This window comes from Gopherus flavomarginatus, chromosome 3 (genome assembly GCF_025201925.1).
Source record: "Gopherus flavomarginatus isolate rGopFla2 chromosome 3, rGopFla2.mat.asm, whole genome shotgun sequence".
NCBI lineage: Eukaryota > Metazoa > Chordata > Testudines > Testudinidae > Gopherus > Gopherus flavomarginatus.
This window is the reverse complement of record NC_066619.1, coordinates 168,694,022-168,712,995: the sequence shown is the minus strand read 5'-3', so window position 1 is coordinate 168,712,995 and position 18,974 is coordinate 168,694,022. Positions and strand designations below refer to the sequence as shown.

General features: G+C 39.6%; 1 protein-coding gene across 9 annotated transcripts in view; it reads left to right on the top strand.

Annotated features, from left to right (window-relative positions):
* STPG2 (sperm tail PG-rich repeat containing 2) overlaps positions 1-18,974 on the top strand; it is a 446,863-nt gene that overhangs the window by 108,172 nt on the left and 319,717 nt on the right. For all 9 annotated transcript variants that reach the window (XM_050944043.1, XM_050944044.1, XM_050944041.1 and 6 more), the window contains one exon: positions 7,365-7,454. In XM_050944043.1, the coding sequence (XP_050800000.1) occupies positions 7,365-7,454 (90 nt within the window). The remainder of the gene's footprint in view (positions 1-7,364; positions 7,455-18,974) is intronic.

Sequence of the window (18,974 nt, the reverse complement as noted above, 5' to 3'; positions counted from 1 at the left end):
ACACTTGGACTGAGATGGAGATGGACATAGGAGACGGAAGGGTAGAGAGTCTCTGGGTTAGGCTAAAAGGGGTAAAAAACACAGGTGATGTCGTGCTGGGAGTCTACTACAGGCCACCTAATCAGGCGGAAGAGGTGGATGAGGCTTTTTTCAAACAACTAACAGAATCATCCAAAGCCCAAGATTTGGTGGTGATGGGGGACTTCAACTATCCAGATATATGTTGGGAAAATAACACCGCGGGGCACAGATTATCCAATAAGTTCCTGGACTGCATTGCAGACAACTTTTTATTTCAGAAAGTTGAAAAAGCTGCTGGGGGGAAGCTGTTCTAGACTTGATTTTAACAAATAGGGAGGAACTTGTTGAGAATTTGAAAGCAGAAGGAAGCTTGGGTGAAAGTGATCATGAAATCATAGAATTTGCAATTCTAAGGAAGGGTAGAAGGGAGTACAGCAGAATAGAGACAATGGATTTCAGGAAGGCGGATTTTGGTAAGCTCAGAGAGCTGATAGGCAAGGTCCCATGGGAATTAAGACTGAGGGGAAAAACAACTGAGGAAAGTTGGCAGTTTTTCAAAGGGACGCTATTAAGGGCCCAAAAGCAAGTTATTCCGATGGTTAGGAAAGATAGAAAATGTGGCAAAAGACCACCTTGGCTTACCCTTGAGATCTTGCGTGACCTACAAAATAAAAAGGCGTCATATAAAAAATGGAAACTAGGTCAGATCACGAAGGATGAATATAGGCAAATAACACAGGAATGCAGAGGCAAGATTAGAAAAGCAAAGGCACAAAATGAACTCAAACTAGCTATGCGAATAAAGGGAAACAAGAAGACTTTTTATCAATACATTAGAAGCAAGAGGAAGACTAAGGACAGGGTAGGCCCACTGCTCAATGAGGAGGGGGAAACAGTAACGGCAGAGATGCTTAATGACTTCTTTGTTTCGGTCTTCACTGAGAAGTCTGAAGGAATGTCTAGTATAGTGAATGCTTACGGGAAGAGGGTAGGTTTAGAGGAGAAAATAAGGAAAGAGCAAGTAAAAAATCACTTAGAAAAGTTAGATGCCTGCAAGTCACCAGGGCCTGATGAAATGCATCCTAGAATACTCAAGGAGTTAATAGAAGAGGTATCTGAGCCTCTAGCTATTATCTTTGGGAAATCATGGGAGACAGGGGAGATTCCAGAAGACTGGAAGGGGGCAAATATAGTGCCCATCTATAAAAAGGGAAATAAAAACAACCCATGAAACTACAGACCAGTTAGTTTAACTTCTGTGCCAGGGAAGATAATGGAGCAGGTAATCAAAGAAATCATCTGCAAACACTTGGAAGGTGGTAAGGTGATAGGGAATAGCCAGCACGGATTTGTAAAGAACAAATCGTGTCAAACTAATCTGATAGCGTTCTTTGATAGGATAACGAGCCTTGTGGATAAGGGAGAAGCGGTGGATGTGATATACCTAGACTTTAGTAAGGCATTTGATACAGTCTCGCATGATATTCTTATAGATAAACTAGGAAAGTACAATTTAGATGGGGCTACTATAAGGTGGGTGCATAACTGGCTGGATAACCGTACTCAGAGAGTAGTTGTTAATGGCTCCCAATCCTGCTGGAAAGGTATAACAAGTGGGGTTCTGCAGGGGTCTGTTTTGGGACCAGTTCTGTTCAATATCTTCATCAACGATTTAGATGTTGGCATAGAAAGTACGCTCATTAAGTTTGCGGATGATACCAAACTGGGAGGGATTGCAACTGCTTTGGAGGACAGGGTCAAAATTCAAAATGATCTGGACAAATTGGAGAAATGGTCTGAGGTAAACAGGATGAAGTTCAATAAAGATAAATGCAAAGTGCTCCACTTAGGAAGGAACAATCAGTTTCACACATACAGAATGGGAAGAGACTGTCTAGGAAGGAGTATGGCAGAAAGAGATCTAGGGGTCATAGTGGACCACAAGCTTAATATGAGTCAACAGTGTGATACTGTTGCAAAAAAAGCAAACATGATTCTGGTATGCATTAACAGGTGTGTTGTAAACAAGACACGAGAAGTCATTCTTCCGCTTTACTCTGCGCTGGTTAGGCCTCAACTGGAGTATTGTGTCCAGTTCTGGGCACCGCATTTCAAGAAAGATGTGGAGAAATTGGAGAGGGTCCAGAGAAGAGCAACAAGAATGATTAAAGGTCTTGAGAACATGACCTATGAAGGAAGGCTGAAGGAATTGGGTTTGTTTAGTTTGGAAAAGAGAAGACTGAGAGGGGACATGATAGCAGTTTTCAGGTATCTGAAAGGGTGTCATCAGGAGGAGGGAGAAAACTTGTTCATCTTAGCCTCCAATGATAGAACAAGAAGCAATGGGCTTAAACTGCAGCAATGGAGATTTAGGTTGGACATTAGGAAAAAGTTCCTAACTGTCAGGGTAGTTAAACACTGGAATAGATTGCCTAGGGAAGTTGTGGAATCTCCATCTCTGGAGATATTTAAGAGTAGGTTAGATAAATGTCTATTAGGGATGGTCTAGACAGTATTTGGTCCTGCCATGAGGGCAGGGGACTGGACTCGATGACCTCTCGAGGTCCCTTCCAGTCCTAGAGTCTATGAGTCTATATTTCATGGAAACTCAAAATTTCAGAAGAACAATAAGTAGATTACTTTTCTCTCTTCTACTCCATGTCATTGTAAATCACAAGATACCCTGGAGGGGTGGCTTAGTTCATCCAGTCAAGAACACTTTGTATTTAGGCAAACTTTACTTTTCATCTGCTTGCTGATGGGTGAGTTGCTCCCAGTCATTATCTGTCCACTACAACTTCTTTATTTTATTTTGGAGATCTTCTTTGACATCCCTGCATGGGGTATTGACAGAGGGATTGAAACCTGGACCTATAGATTTAAAATCTGAGCCTTTGATGCCTCAGCTGAAAAACCCTCACTTGATAGCTCAAAGGCTGAACAGATACATTAAATTTTGTTTGGTCTAGACACTAGAGAAGGACAGAGAGCTATGCTGAGTAAGCATGGCTCACAAATAGTTCTGTGCTCAGGCTTGCTTGTGAATAAATCTTCATATGAGAGGTCTGCGTGCTCCTTACACTTCTGTTGCAATCCATCCCTGTACCTTTCTTTGATCTGTTCTTGTTTTATCATGTTCCCACAAAGATTTTTCACGAATGTCTAGTTCTCTGCTCCACAGCAGGGTCTCTTTTCAGCCCTTTCCCCTGCTTCCACACTTACTTCTCAATTCTTATTTACATAACATGCACCAGCACTGGTTAGATTTCTATAAAATAAAATTAAATTTTTGTCAAGGCTAAAGAATGTTCTGCCTTCTTCACAGGTTCACTGTAATAATTCATAGTTTTTTTGATTAACTTACAGTAACGCTTTCTGCAAAGTTCAAATATGGTTTTCTCAGGTGGCGCAACCAGAGGGCAAGAAGGGCTAGTGCCCTCACAGTGGAAGTATTGTGGGGACTCCATGTCTACATACATTCATGAAAGCCCCTGGGAGGGGGGGGCACACAGGATCCAGAGGGGCTGGAGCAGTTGTTGTGGTTCCTGATGTCAGGCTGGAGAACAGGGAGTGAAGCCTGGAAGGGCTGTAATGATCCCAGGAGCAGATAGGAACCAGGGGCGGCTCAAGGTATTTTGCTGCCCCAAGCATGGCAGGCAGGCTACCTTCGGCGGCTTGCCTGCGGGAAGTCCCTAGTCCCACGGATTTGGTGGCACACCTGCGGGAGGTCTGCCAAAGCTGTGGGACCAGCGGACCCTCTGCAGGCATGCCACCGAAGGCAATCTGCCTGCTGCCTTCACTGCGGCCGGCAGAGTGCCCCCCCGGCTTGCTGCCCCAGGCACACGCTTCGTGTGCTGGTGCCTGGAGCCCCCCTGATAGGAACTCTCAGGGTCCTACTTTCTAGCCTGGAGCTGACTGCCTCCGAGTCTCAGTATCCCCTTGCCCTACCATTCACAGGAGCTTCTGCCCCTTCTGCACCCCTATTGGGGTTGTATTATTGGTTAGGCTGCTGCCAGGCCTCTTCTATATCAGAGTAATTTTTAGGCTAAGTTTTCTAACTGTGTTTGAGAGTTGGTTAACATTAGCCATTGTTTCACAGACCTCAGTTAGTAATATTTTCATTATTTATCCTCTTCTTCTTTGTAAAATTCTTGGTCAGGATCAAAATAATTTAGACCTAAAACATAGTTTTTCTCAATAGAGCTCCCAGCTCTCATACAGTTCTCCATGGTTTGGTTCTCTGTGATCTTTCACAGACATATACTGTATGCCCAGTTAAAGCGATGAGGACTCTAGCCTCCTTAGAAAACATCCAGTAGGATTACAGTGCTTTCAGCTAGATTAACCAATCATGAAGCAGTGTAACAATTCATATGGTTTAGTTGTTGACAAATTTCTGTTAGCTTTGTGGAATTACGGAGTAGTCAGCATTGCTTTCTGACAATAAATAATCAGTATGGCATTCAAAGATAAAATTAGGCTGAGACAAGTAAACAAAAGATGAACTACAGTAATTTTCTAATCTTGTTCTACAATGAAGAGCGCAATAAGTGTTTGTTTTTTCTTAATTTTTGTTCTAAAATAGTTTTTTTTTTATAAATGGAAAAGTACAGTAGATTTCAACGTTCAAGTAAAGATATAAAAATCTTAAAAATCAAACTAAACATAAACAACAAAATAAGTGCTGCTCATGCAGGATCAAGTAATTAACATATTTCACTCATGGAGTGACTCTGTCTCAAGTTCTGTGTTATCAAATATATCAAGTACAATTACCTAAGGCAGGGGTTCTCAAACTGGGGGTCGGGACCACTCGGGGGGCCGTGAAATTATTACATGGGGGGGTCACGAGCTGTCAGCCTCCACCCCAAAACGTGCTTTCCCTCCAGCATTTATAATGGTGTTAAATATGTAAACAAGTGTTTTTTAATTTATAAGGGTTTTTTTTTTAAATTTATGAGGGGAGGGGTTGCACACAGAGGCTTGATGTGTGAGAGAGGTCACCAGTACAAAAGTTTGAGAATCACTGACCTAAGGACACCCTTATTGCTCTCTGACAGCTTCCTTTAACAGAATTATTATCATATGGGAAGGAAGAGAATATATATTGCTAAATATGTTAGATGTAGGACAGTGTTTTCCAGTATTTATCAAATGCAAATAACTTAGTTCCCCTAGGTCTTAATCAAGCAAGCTGAACAGTTCACATACATTATCATTAGAACTCAATATATAACAATTTAGATCTAACAGGCTCTTCATAGAGGTGGGGGTTAGGGTGACCAGACAGCAAGTGTGAAAAATCGAGATGGGGTGGGGAGTAATAGGAGCCTATGTAAAAAATCGGGACTGTCCCTATAAAATCGAGACCTCTGATCACCCTAATGGGGTTAGCAAACTAAGGTTTCTTGGGGATATAGCCAGGCCTGTGCACCAAAATCAATGGTTAGCTGTGTTTCATTTAGTTTTAAAAGTGGCTACTAAAACCTAATGGAACACAAAATGTAACTCCCCCGCCCCTCAATTACTACACCTTTAACAAAAGACATTCTCAAAAATAGCTAGCATTTTCACATTCCTATACTGATTAAGAGAGATGAATAACAAAATATTGATACTTTTATCTATGTAAACTCCTATATAAAAATATACTTAAAAACTCACTGCATTAAATAATAAATGAAATATGGTGACTGAGAGAACAAAAATTGCAGTTAACAGTTCAAAATGTTACATCGGTTCTCAAGGCCACAGCTTTCAGTGTTGGCCACAAGTTGTTACAGTAGTCAAAAAATTATTATTCTACTTGGAGTAATGTAGCTTTTGATTATTGTTTCCTCTGTTCCTGTTCTTCCATTTCCTGCATTTAATTTTTTGTGCATAAAGCTTTTAAATACACCAAGTTGGCAGCACATAAAGGTTTCCACTGAGTAAGAAGTGCAGAGCTTATATAGTGTCACAAAACCAGTGGGGAGCATAATTTATATAATAGATTGCCAACCTGGGGTGAGTGGGCTTTGTGTGTGTATGGGTCACTGAACTAGAGGAGAGAGAATGGATATAGGGTAGAGAGTAGAAGAGTGCAGGTGAGGAAACTGCATGGTCCTGAACCTGTCCCCACTTTCCTCACAACAAATGTAAGACTGTAGCTGTGAGTAAAGATGCTGTCAGTTTCTTGAAAAGTACCCTTTATCCTTTTAGGCTCCCATTGCAATCCCTACAGTAGTAGCCCTGGGTACATTTCATAAGTACACATTTGCAGGTTCAGGAAACAGTCTATTTGCTCAATCTTTTCTTTCCTGCTCCTGTGATGGTGCTACTTTTCTGCTGTAACTGTTGTGATATTTATAAGTACCCATGCATGCCATAGTTATAAGTGTTACATGTTACAAAACATGTTCTTGTGGAAATGGACATTACAAACTATACAAGTGTTATCATAATGTAGGCTTTTTTAGTTCTGTAATTAGAACAGCCAAGGTTCATGCATTAAGGCCCTGCTTAAGCATGTGTTTAAGTCCTATTGATGTCACCATTAAGCTGGTGTACGTATGGAGCCTCACATTACAATAATACATGTGGCATTTGAAGCCAGTGGGACTTAAGCATGTGCCTGTGTGCTTCCCTGAATCAGGTCCTAACAGCTTAATACATAGCAATCTGAAATCAGACATATTTTTGATGTTAGGTTAATTTAGGTTATTATTATTTATGTAAATATTTTAAAATATTTTTTGTGTATGTGCATAAAGATTGGTGATAGACCACAACGTGAGTTGAAATAAATAAATAAAGGTTCTTTGAACCCTTAAGGCCCCCTTTTAACTTGTTTTTTTCCTTTTAGGAAAACCAAATAAATTACTCTTTATAGTGTTAATATAACAATAATTTTATAAATTTAAACATTCAAAAACCAGGAACTTTCAAGTTAAAGTGCTCATAGTAAAAATTTAGTTTTGATGCATTACACTATTTTCTATTCCTGTTTCTCTTTTTAGATGATTACTTCTGTATTTTGATGTTTATATTGTTAAGTATTTGCTATAAAAGATAAAGTTTGAGCAGTAGGGCCAGGCTGTCATCATCTTAGCTTTACGTTTGCTGAGTTTGGAGCACTGAACATCATAGTCTTAACAGAATCTTAATATCATGTATTTGTTTAGGTTTCAAGAGGTTTATCCTGGGGAACCTGGTTGGGAGGAGACAATGTGTATTTGTAAACACTGAATGGATTGATTCTAAGGCCAACATAACTGATGTCAATTAAAACTACAAAGGAATTTTCAGATTCTGAAATAGAGTTTTTTAAAGATTAACACTTTTGTGTACTTTGGAATTCTCAGGGCAAAAGGAGCACCGAAGAATCACATAAACAACATAAGCAGTTACCTGTTTTCTTGTCATCAACAGAAAGAGCTCCAGTAGTTGCCATGGTAAGATAACTCTCCAGATTATTTAGGTTGTCTTTTTATATTACTGTATTCCCTCTAATATTTAAACTAATGAATACAAATAAGATTTGTGGGGTCAAATTCTTTGCAAGCTAAGATCAATTGAAATCAATGGAATTATGCTTGCAGAGAATCTGACGTGTATTTTCTGTGGGGTCTGTAAATTTACAGCAATGAGAATGACATCTTCCAGAATGGTGGTATAATATTTTCAATATCATTTTATTTCTGGTTCTGTGTGTCTTAACGTGATTTTTGTTTTTCTTACCGCTGCTGTACTTTGAGCAGACGGTTTTTAGTGAGCTGTGACGTTCAGGCCTTCTTTCTGAGATGTTAAAGTTAATTTAGAATGCAGCAATGTGTATGAGCAGTTCTACTTGTTCTTACAGTATGTATTTTGAATTTGTGTACAAAGAATATCATCTCCCATTGTGTTACCCTTTCACCTGGATTTATGAGGCCCCTGCAAAGTTGATCACAGTCTTCTGAGGTCTTGACTATCCTAAATTTTTGTATCAGAGGGGTAGCCGTGTTAGTTTGGATCTGTAAAAGCAGCAAAGAACCCTGTAGCACCTTATAGACTAACAGATGTTTTGGAGCATGAGCTTTCGTGGGTGAATACCCACTTCGTCAGATGCATGTAGTGGAAATGTCCAGGGGCAGGTATATATATGCAGGCAAGCTAGAGATAATGAGGTTAGTTCAATCAGGGAGGATGAGGTCCTGTTCTAGCAGTTGAGGTGTGAAAACCAAGGGAGGAGAAACTAGTTTTGTAGTTGGCAAGCCATTCACAGTCTTTGTTTAATCCTGAGCTGATGGTGTCAAGTTTGCAGATGAACTGAAGCTCAGCAGTTTCTCTTTGAAGTCTGGTCCTGAAGTTTTTTTGCTGCAGGATGGCCACCTTAAGGTCTGCTATAGTGTGGCCAGGGAGGTTGAAGTGTTCTCCTACAGGTTTTTGTATATTGCCATTCCTAATATCTGATTTGTGTCCATTTATCCTTTTCCGTAGTGACTGTCCAGTTTGGCCAATGTACATAGCAGAGGGGCATTGCTGGCATATGATGGCATATATTACATTGGTGGACGTGCAGGTGAATGAACCGGTGATGGTGTGGCTGATCTGGTTAGGTGCCAACCAGACGCCAACTCTGTCCACATATCTATGCCAGCGACACCATCACAGGACCTAACCAGATCAGCCACACCATCACTGGTTCATTCACCTGCACGTCCACCAATGTAATATATGCCATCATATGTAATATATGCCATCCATCTGGCCTGGGGGAAGTACTTGAGGTTCACAGTGGGGTCCAACCATTATCAATACAAAATGGATTCTCCACTGAGAGTTTTCATGAAATGCCTGGCAATAGTACCTGTACACCTCAGAAGGAAGAACACTGATGTCTATCCTTACCTGGATGATTGACTGATAAAGTGCACATTTCAGCAGGAGACAAGAGCAAGTCTTCCTCCTCTAAATGGTAGGCCACATGATGGTCTATGAAAAAGATCATCTGTTATGCCATTACAGATGATAGAGTTCATAGGAGCTCTGATTGGGAAGGTATACTTTCTCCGAGCTGGAGTCAGTGAAGATTTCTGTTGATGCAATTGCTAGTGCTCGGGATAGAATAAAAGTTGACTATGGTGGTATTGCCATGTCTGGGGCTGCTTGGCCATATGTTTGCTTGCGTATATATGGCAGTACTTGCCAGACTTCACCTGCGACATCTTCACCTCTGCCTCAAGTCAGTTGATTCCCCAGGGAAACATCAGATGAACAAGAAGGCTTTGGTCTCACCTCACGTTGTTGCAGAACTAAGATGGCAGAAGAAACTCAGAAACATGCATGGAGGGGTACCATTCTTGGAACTCTCATTGACACAAACTTTATGGAAATATCTGGCACAGGTTGAGAAGTCCATTGGGACCATCCATAAATGCAAGAGACCTAGGCCTCAGAAGTTATGAGGTTCCACATCAAATTCCTGGTGCTCAGAGCCACTAAAATAGCCTGCAGAACCTTCCTCCATATTCTTCAAAACTCCACTGTGCAAATACTGACAGAGAACCCATCTGCAATGAAATACATAAGCAAACAAGGGGGCACATATTCATCTTCCCTTTGTCTAAGCTGTGCCAGAACTTTTGTTCCAGGGGGGCCATGAACCTGGTGTTTCTAAAATGCTTTCCTTCTGTAGTGGTCTCAAGGCATACTATATACTTTTTCACCAATCTCCTTGTTCCTCAGAGTAATTTCCAAGATGAGAAGAGACAAAGGCATGATCTTACGGTGGCTCTATATGGGCCTACACAGTTTTGGTTGACAGACCTGCTGAACATTTGTATTCAGTTCCAGTCTAGCTCCCAGACTGCCTGGACCCCATAGACAAATATTCCATCCAGACCTGAAGTTGCTGCACCTGATAGCATGGCTCTTATCTGGCTAAGTACTACGGACAGAGGCTGCTCCCTTCAGGTCCAGGAAATCCTGTTACAAGGCAGGAAAATGTCAGCCAGAAGAACCCATTCATCTGAAGGGGAGAGCTTCTCTCTATGGGCAGTCCAGCATGGTCTTCACCTTGTCCTGGCCTTGATACTTACTGGACTTACAATAGGTCTGAGGGAACTGAGGGAGGGACATGGCTGCCTTGTACTTCATGGCAGCACACGGAGGCACATGGCACGTGTATGGCCCTGATTTTAATTAAAAATAATTAAATCTTGTGCACATGAGGTGCATGCACCCCTACAGTTGGATCCCCACTGACTATGTCATCTTGCAGAACCGCAGTTACTGTAGGGTTCTTTCCTTTTTTCCAAATTTGTTGCTGAGTTTTCAGAGAAATGTTAAATGGCATTTCACTTTTAAATCTGCAAACTCATTATAATTTCCTGTCCTTCCCTCAGGAGCAATTATTCAACACTAAGAATTCCACATCTTGCATGTATATTGTAATTGGCATAGATCTTAATGTTTTAAAGCACTTTTCAACAATAAAATAAATGTTTACTGTCTCTATCAGACAAGTCATGTGTCAACTAAATAGCAGTGCAGTGCATATAAAAATGGTAAATCACTTTGTGCAGTACATTGTTTTAACTGAAGGAACATATCCTTATTTTGGAAGTATTTAGAAATACAGTAGCCACCTCAAAAGATAATGTTTTTCTTTAGTAGTTAAATAAAATCAGAACCACATTCATGTGTAGCATATTTCAAAAACTACTGTCTATTTTCCAAATGATTTTGAATGTAAGAATACTGGACCTACTTGGAGAAATTAATAATCAATTATCTTTTTGTATATGTTTTATATATTAATGGGACTTGCAGGTAGCAGCAAAGGCCATCAGAATATCTGGGCCCATATCTTGCTCTTATAGATATTAGATTTAGAAATCTGATTCATTACAATGGTATCAGGATTGGGTCCCGAATGTGGAACTAAAATGTGGCACTCCATTTAAAATTGAAATAAAAATGAAAGCTAATATTATCATACATCTTAATAGATACAGACAGAAAAATGTGTCAGCTTTTGGATCTTCTGGTCAAGATTTATATCTAGGAAAGAGATTCCTCTTAATTTCATCGTTAACAATCCAGAATAAGGATCTGTAGCCAAAGCAACCATAAAAAAGAAGATTTTGATTAACAATGGTATAATAAGTTTGTTTTGGCTTTGTTGCAAGGCCAGTCCTCGCTTACAGACAGCCCTCCAACCTGAAGCAAATACTCACCAGCAACTGCACACCACACAACAAAAACACCAACTCAGGAACCAAATCCTGCAAAAAAACCCGGTGCCAACTCTGTCTACATATCTATTCAAGGGACAGCATCATAGGACATAATCACATCAGCCACGCCGTCAGGGGCTCGTTCACCTGCATATCTACCAACGTGATATATGCCATCATGTGCCAGCAATGCCCCTCTGCCATATACATTGGCCAAACTGGACAATCTCTATGCAAAAGAACAAATGAACACAAATCTGACATCAGGAATCATAACATTCAAAAACCAGTGGGAGAACACTTCAGCCTCTCTAACCACTCAGTGACAGAGTTGAAAGTGGCAATTTTGCAACAAAAAAACTTCAAAAACAGACTCCAAAGAGAAACTGCTGAACTGGAATTAATATGCAAATTAGATACAATTAACTTAGGTTTAAACAGAGACTGGGAATGGTTGGGCCATTACACTAATTGAATCTATTTTCCCCTGTGAGTTCTCCTCACACCTTCTATGGGTCATCTCGATTATCACTTCAAAGGTTTTTTTTTCTCCTGCTGATGATAGCTCATCTCAGTTGATTGGCCTCTTACAGTTGGCATGGCTACTTCCACCTTTTCATGTTCTCTGTATGTATAAATATCTTCTTTCTGTGTGTTCTAGTCTATGCATCTGAAGAAGTGGGCTGTAGCCCACAAACACTTATGCTCAAATAAATTTGTTAGTCTCTGAGGTGCCACAAGTACTCCTGTTCTTTTTAAGAACATGTGTAATTTTAAACTCACTGATAGTCCCACTGAAGTAAATTGGGTTACTCAAGTAGTTAAAGTTAAGCACACACTTAAGTACTTTGCTGAATGGGGGCCCAAGAGATCAAGTCCATTCTGGTTTTCTTCCACTCTCCTGTAATTTTGTTTAGTCAGTTGCACATTTGTGGTGTTGACCTGTGAGGCTGATGCCCTTAAGTCACAATCTCCCTTCTGGGATTTTTCAGGGGTAGGAAAGATTTATATATTAACAAGCAAGCCCATAATTAGTTTTTGATTAAATATTTTTGATTAGAAAATGCTGATTCATCAAAACTGAAATTTTTAGTGGAAACTTACTGGTTTCAATGAAAATGTCTCCTAGGGTAGCCAGCCCAGAATAGTCAAGAGCTCAGTGGTTTTGGCTCTAATCTAGGACATGGGAGAAGGGTTCCAGTCCCTGCTGTGGCTAATTCTGAGCAGGGACTTGAACCTGAGTTTCCCATCTCTCAGGTGAATACCTTAACCATGGACTATAGAGTCAGCCTCTCTCTGTAACCCAATGAATGTTTATTTATACAAAATGGAACAGAGAATCAGAGAGGCTGACTCTGTAGACTGGTAGTTAGGGCACTCATTTGGGGTGTGGGAGACCCTGGTCCGACTCAGGCAGAACAGAGACTTGAACCCACATCCCTAGTATTCTGGGGTGGAATGCTCTCTCATGTTTTTTATGAATAATTTCAAAAGTTGTAGTTCTGATATGGAAAAAAACGATGTCAAAACCTCAGTTTTTTCCCTGAAATGGATTTCTTGTCTTCAGGCCAGTTCTAATGTTAACTGCTTGCCTTGTTATGAATCGCATGCAGTCTAGTATTTTTTCCACACTGAAAACTGACTTTTAGTATTTTTTTTATACCAGAATGTTAATTTTACCTATGTATTCAGCTTCCACCTCTCACAAAGGTGGAGTAATTGTGCCAATGGGAGAGTGCTCTTCTGTTGGCATAGAGCGTTTTTACCAGATGTACAACAGTGGTGCAGCTGCGTTGGTGCACTTCTAGCGTAGACCTGCCCTAAGAGGTTAAAGATGAAAATTTTTTTAAAATGCCAGAAAAGAATAGCAAAAATTATCTTGTAGGTGGTTGATACAACTTATATATGTAGATAAAGACAATTTAACATTTCTGTTCGATAAGTTACTTTTAATATGTTGTTTTCCTCTTTTTACAAAATGTGTAACTCTGTTTGTTTTACTGTGTATATAGGTGTCTCCTTTCTGTAAAGACCAGAGGTAAAATATTGTTTTTAACATGTTTCTTAGCATGATTTTGACACCTGTCCGCACAGTGCAGACCAAGTTCTAACATAACGTGGTTGATGTCCAGCATTGTTTATCAATTATTTAAACACTGTCAATTTAGTGGTGTAGTGGAGAGGAAGACCTATGATTTAATCACTCCCCAAGTTTTAATCTCTTGTTGTATCTGAATTCGTCAAAACCTCTAGCAAAAGGAAGGAAATTAAACCTGATATTCCTGGTATTTCTAATGAAAAAACATGCAGATTATTTACAAGAGTAAAAGACAATTTATTTAGCTTGTAAACTCTTCAGGGAAGGGGCTACTCAGGTTTGTACAGTGGCCCCGGACATGGGCATTCTCAGTTGGTCCCTAGGCCACTAGCATGATACAGATAATAAATAATAATTATAATGATTGAGTTATACTGAGAGAGCACCCTTGGGGTCATAGTATAAGATGGGGAGTCAGGTATTCTGAGTTCTCTTCTTCTTCCCTCCATCAGTCACTGTAGGCTTGATTCTGCCATCCTTACTCATGCTGAGTAGTACTTATGAGAGTACTGCCTCTCAGGTAAATGCTACTCAGCACAACAAAGGGTAATAGAATCAGGCTGTGTGTGCTCTTGATCAAGTCTTAAACTTCTCAATGCTTCAATTTCCCTATCTGTGAAAAGGGGATGACAGTACTTGCCTACCTCACAATAGTGGTATGAAAATTAATATTTTTACAGTGATTTGAGCTGTTTAGTTAAAAGATACTATAATTGCAAAATAAATAAAATGTTTTATTAATAAAAACACTATAGTATTGTAGATGTATACAGTGCTCTACAAAGATCAAGTAAGACATATATTTCCAAACCCAAGTCACAGGTTGACCATTCTGAGAAAGAAGGAAAACAAAGAGAGATTATTGGTGAGGAAAGATTCCTGAGAGAAGTGAGTTTTGGAGGAGAAGGAGAGAGAAGGGGCTTGGTGGTGAGGAAGTGGGATAATGCCCCAAGCATTTGGGGGCAGCATAATGGAAAACACGAAGTTAGAAGAATGAAAAAAAAAGAAAAAGAAACGAGGAGGATTTAGGAGAATAAGGAATGAGAGGGGAGTGGGAGAAAAGACAAGAGATAAAGGTAGGAGCAGCATCATGTAGGTCCTTGAAGTGTCAGAAGGAGGAGCTTGGCTTTGATATGATAAGGGACAGGAAACCAGTGGATGAAGGAGGAGTGACATGTTCAGAGCAGTGGGAAAGAACATGATTATATGAGCAGTATTTTGGGTGTGGTTGGTAGGGAAGTGGTGTAGGCCAGAAAGTAGACTATTACAGTAGTCAAGGCACGAGGTGGCTATGGCATGAGCAATGGCAATGAAGGGGGACACAACTAGTGACAGAACCCATTGAGAGGCTACGTATGTGGGAAAGGGGAGCAAAGTGTTGAAGATGACATTACACTGCAAGCCTGGGAGAAAAGAAGGATATTGGTGGTGTTAATGAAGGGATCAGGTGAGATTTTTGCCATTTGGGGAACTCATGCTTTCCCGGTCAATGGGAATTAGGTGCCTAAGAGACTTTTGAAAATGGGATTTAGGCACCTAAGTCATTTAAGTGCTTTTGAAAATTTTTGCTCTGATCAAGTATAGGAACACCTTAATCATTCTCTGTGTGACTGTGTGTATAAAAGGGGAGGGGTGGTGGTGAAGAAAGATACAGGAGAGAATTAAGTCTTTCTAATACTGTTACTATTTATTATTTTCACAAACTACTAGAGAACTAGCTTTATCCAGATAAGTGTGTAACTAGTGAAACTTGGACTGATTCTTCAGACATATGAATAAATGTAGAAAATAAAAGCATTTAAAAAAAGGAAACAGAAAAAGAAAATCCATAGTGTTTGAATGATTTAGTAACTATATTGCTTCTAGCCCTGCTCTCTGTGCTAGCATATGTTGTGTAAGTAGTTAAGTGGCTTCTATTTAATAGCTAAATCATTTTTAGTACATTGTCACAATTATTGCTTTCATGCTGAATTGTTAATAGAATCACTTTGGTAGCATATTAAAAGTACTGCATACCATAGTGCTCATTTACTTCAAGAGCTAGGGTTTCCTTGAAATCATATTGTGCTGCATAATTATAGTTTGCAGACTAAAAGTTTTATTTTACAGATAGTAAATCTGCATTTTTGTGGTTATATGCATTACAGGGGTTTCATGTCTAGGTATTTGTTAAGAAATTTATATCTTTCAATAGGCTATGCCTGATTTCACAGCTTAAAAAGTCGGCTATATTATGTGAAAATAATAAACCTATCACAGTCGGCAATGGCAACAGCATTCTAACTGCTGCGATTTTAGTATGTAACAAAAGCATTATTTTTTCCTTGAACATTTAGATTCGTATATACAGTACTTAAAAAAAACTTTTGCAATATGTTATTTGACAGCAGGATATATTTAAATAATCCAATTCATGATTATAAAAAGTGGAAGAAATAGAGTATATAGTGTAAAATATGTAATGATTACTATACATTTTATATTTGCACAAAATTCAGTAAAGAAAAATAAATGCTAATTATTTGTATTTCTTTTCTTTATTGTGTGCCTGCTTACTGAAAGAGTGGTATGCATGTGGGTTCACAATGCTTAGCAACAGTTTTTTCTTAGTAGTAGGCAGCTTGAGGACTGCTATCTGAAAGATGATTGCCCAGAGGCAAGTGGGCAGAGTCACTTAGAAGAAAAAATTTCTACAAGACGGGTAGGTCTTAGCTCCTTTAAGGGCTTTAAAAATGAAAACCATGAATCTTAAATTGGATCTGGAAACAAACAGTTTATATTGTGTATGGAGCACTGCTGGTATTGTGTGCTTTCCTGTCTTTAATGTCTAAGAAGCAGGCTGCTGCATTTTGTACCAGCTGAAGCTTTTCATTTGGCCATTATTTTGATCTGCAAGTAGATTCTGTTGCAGCGATCTAACCTGGGGTAATGAATGCAGGAATCATCATAGCTGACTGAGAAGAATGGGCTTAATATCTTGGTCATTTGAATATAAAAGAGGCATTCCACTCCACCATTGTTGTCTGTTTCTCCAATAGTAGGCACAGTGCTGTCTTGTTGATGGATTGGTTGTATCTGCTGAAAATGAGACATAAGTTAGGATGTTTTTTGAGTAGTGGTATGTATGAAATGTATATGCCCTTCAGTTTAGAAATAAATCTCATGGGTTATTTTGGTTTGTCTTTGGATTTTTTAAACAAATTGTTGATTTAGGCAGTACTGACACTTCCCACTTGGGGAGAAAGCCCCATGCCAGACTGCTGTGTTACTACTCTGGCACTCTGCCCTGGTGCCCTGTGCATGGGTTCCTAAGTTGCAGGTCTCCACAGCTTCATTTCATTTACCCAATCTAATTCTGCTGTCTTCTTTTAAAATATATTTCTGCTCCTTCAGACAAAGGAATTGCATTCAAATTTAATTTAAGCAAGCTGCTGAAGTCCTAAAATTTTGTTAGTCCCATCTGGAATTTCATTAGATCCTTTCTGCTTACTAAGGTATTTAGCTGTTGAAAATTTTTGAATGATTTCACGTATGAGAATTTAAAATTTACTCCGTTAACTTTACAATAGGTAGCTAATATGTAATACTCATCTTAAGCTGTGATACCATATAGCAGTGGAGATCTGTGATCCTTGAAACATTTAAAAAAAATTTCTTTCTTTTAGTAAATTATATTTCTGAGAAGCTAAAAGCTTTATGTATGCAGTATCTTAGTATTTAAATATTTTGGACTTTTTCCACATTTGGGACCAGATATTGGAAATGGGGTGCCTTAATTGTTCCTGCAAAATGTAGTTTTTGTTGCTTTCCTCTGGACTCTTTGTCCAATTTATCCACATCTTTCCTAAAGTGTGGCAACCCGAACTGGACATAGTACTCCAGCGGAATCCTCCCCAGTGCTCAGTTGAGTGGAATAGTTACCTACCAACCCCCATTTGAGACCTCAACCAAAATCAGGGCTCCACTGTTCAGGATTCTAAGGCCAGAAGGGGTGACTGTGATCTTCTAGTCTGACTTCCTGTATAACACAGGCTATAGGTTTTCCCTGAAATAATTTGTTTTGAGTAGAATATATCTTTTCAGTAAAATATCCAATCTTGATTTAAAAATGGTCAGTGATGGAGAATCAACCACAGCCCTTGGTAAATTGTTCTAATGATTAATGACCCTGACTTGTTAAAAATTTACATCTTATTTCCAGTTAGAATTTGTCTAACATCAATTTCCAGCCACTGGATCTTTTTATACCTTTGTCTGCTACATGGAGAGCCCATTATTAACTATTTGTTCCCCTTGTAGGTACTTACACACTGTGATCAAATAAGCTCTTAATCTTCTGTTTGTTAAACTAAATAGATTGAGCTTCTTAAATCTGCCACATAAGGCATGTTTTCAAATCCCTTAATCATTCTTGTGGCTCTTCTCTGAACCCTCCCCAATTTATTATCAACCTTCCTGAATTGTGGACACCAGAGCTGGACAGAGTATTCCAGCAGTAGTCACAGAAGTACCAATACAGAGGTAATATAACCTGCCTACTCCTACTTGAGATTCCTGTCTTTCAAAGGATCACATTAGCTCTTTTGGCTATAGTGTCCTACTAAAACAACAAGGAGTCCAGTGGCACCTTAAAGGCTAACAGATTTAGCAGCTTTATTTATTTATTTATCTACAATCCATCCTGGACAATGATCCCACACTTTCACAGGCCTTGGGTGGCAGGCCAGTCCTTGCCCACAGACAACCTGCCAACCTGAAGCATATTCTCACCAGCAACTGCACACTGCACCATAGTAAATCTAACTCAGGAACCAATCCATGCAACAAACCTCGATGCCAACTCTGCCTACATAACTACACCAGCGACACCATCACAGGACCTAACCAGATCAGCCACACCATCACCGGTTCATTCACTTGCACATCCACCAATGTAATATATGCCATCATATGCCACAATGCCCCTCTGCTATGTACATCGGCCAAACTGGACAGTCCCTACGGAAAAGGATAAATGGACACAAATCAGATATTAGGAATGGCAATATACAAAAACCTGTAGGAGAACACGTCAATCTCCCTGGACACACAATAGCAGATCTAAAGGTAGCCATCCTGCAGCAAAAAAACTTCAGGACCAGACTTCAAAGAGAAACTACTGAGCTTCAGTTCATCTGCAAATTTGACACCATCAGCTCAGGATTAAACAAAGGCTGTGAATGGCTTTCCAACTACAAAACTAGTTTCTCCTCCCTTGGTTTTCACACCTCAACTGCTAGAAGAGGGCCTTGTCCTCCCTGAGTGAACTAACCTCATTATATCTAGCCTGCTTCTTGCTCACATATATATACCTGCCCCTGGAAATTTCCACTACATGCATCTGACGAAGTGGGTATTCACCCACGAAAGCTCATGGTCCAAAACGTCTGTTAGTCTATAAGGTGCCACAGGACTCTTTGCTGCTTGTACAGATTTATTTGGGCATAAGCTTTCATGGGTAAAAAACCCACTTCTTCAGATGCTACCTCCTGATATTAGTATCATACTGGGAGCTTATATTCAGCTGATTATCTATCAGGAAACCCCCCTCCCCTGTCTTTTTCAGAGTCACTGCTTCTCAGGATAGAGTTCTAAAAGTATGGTCTGCAGTCTTT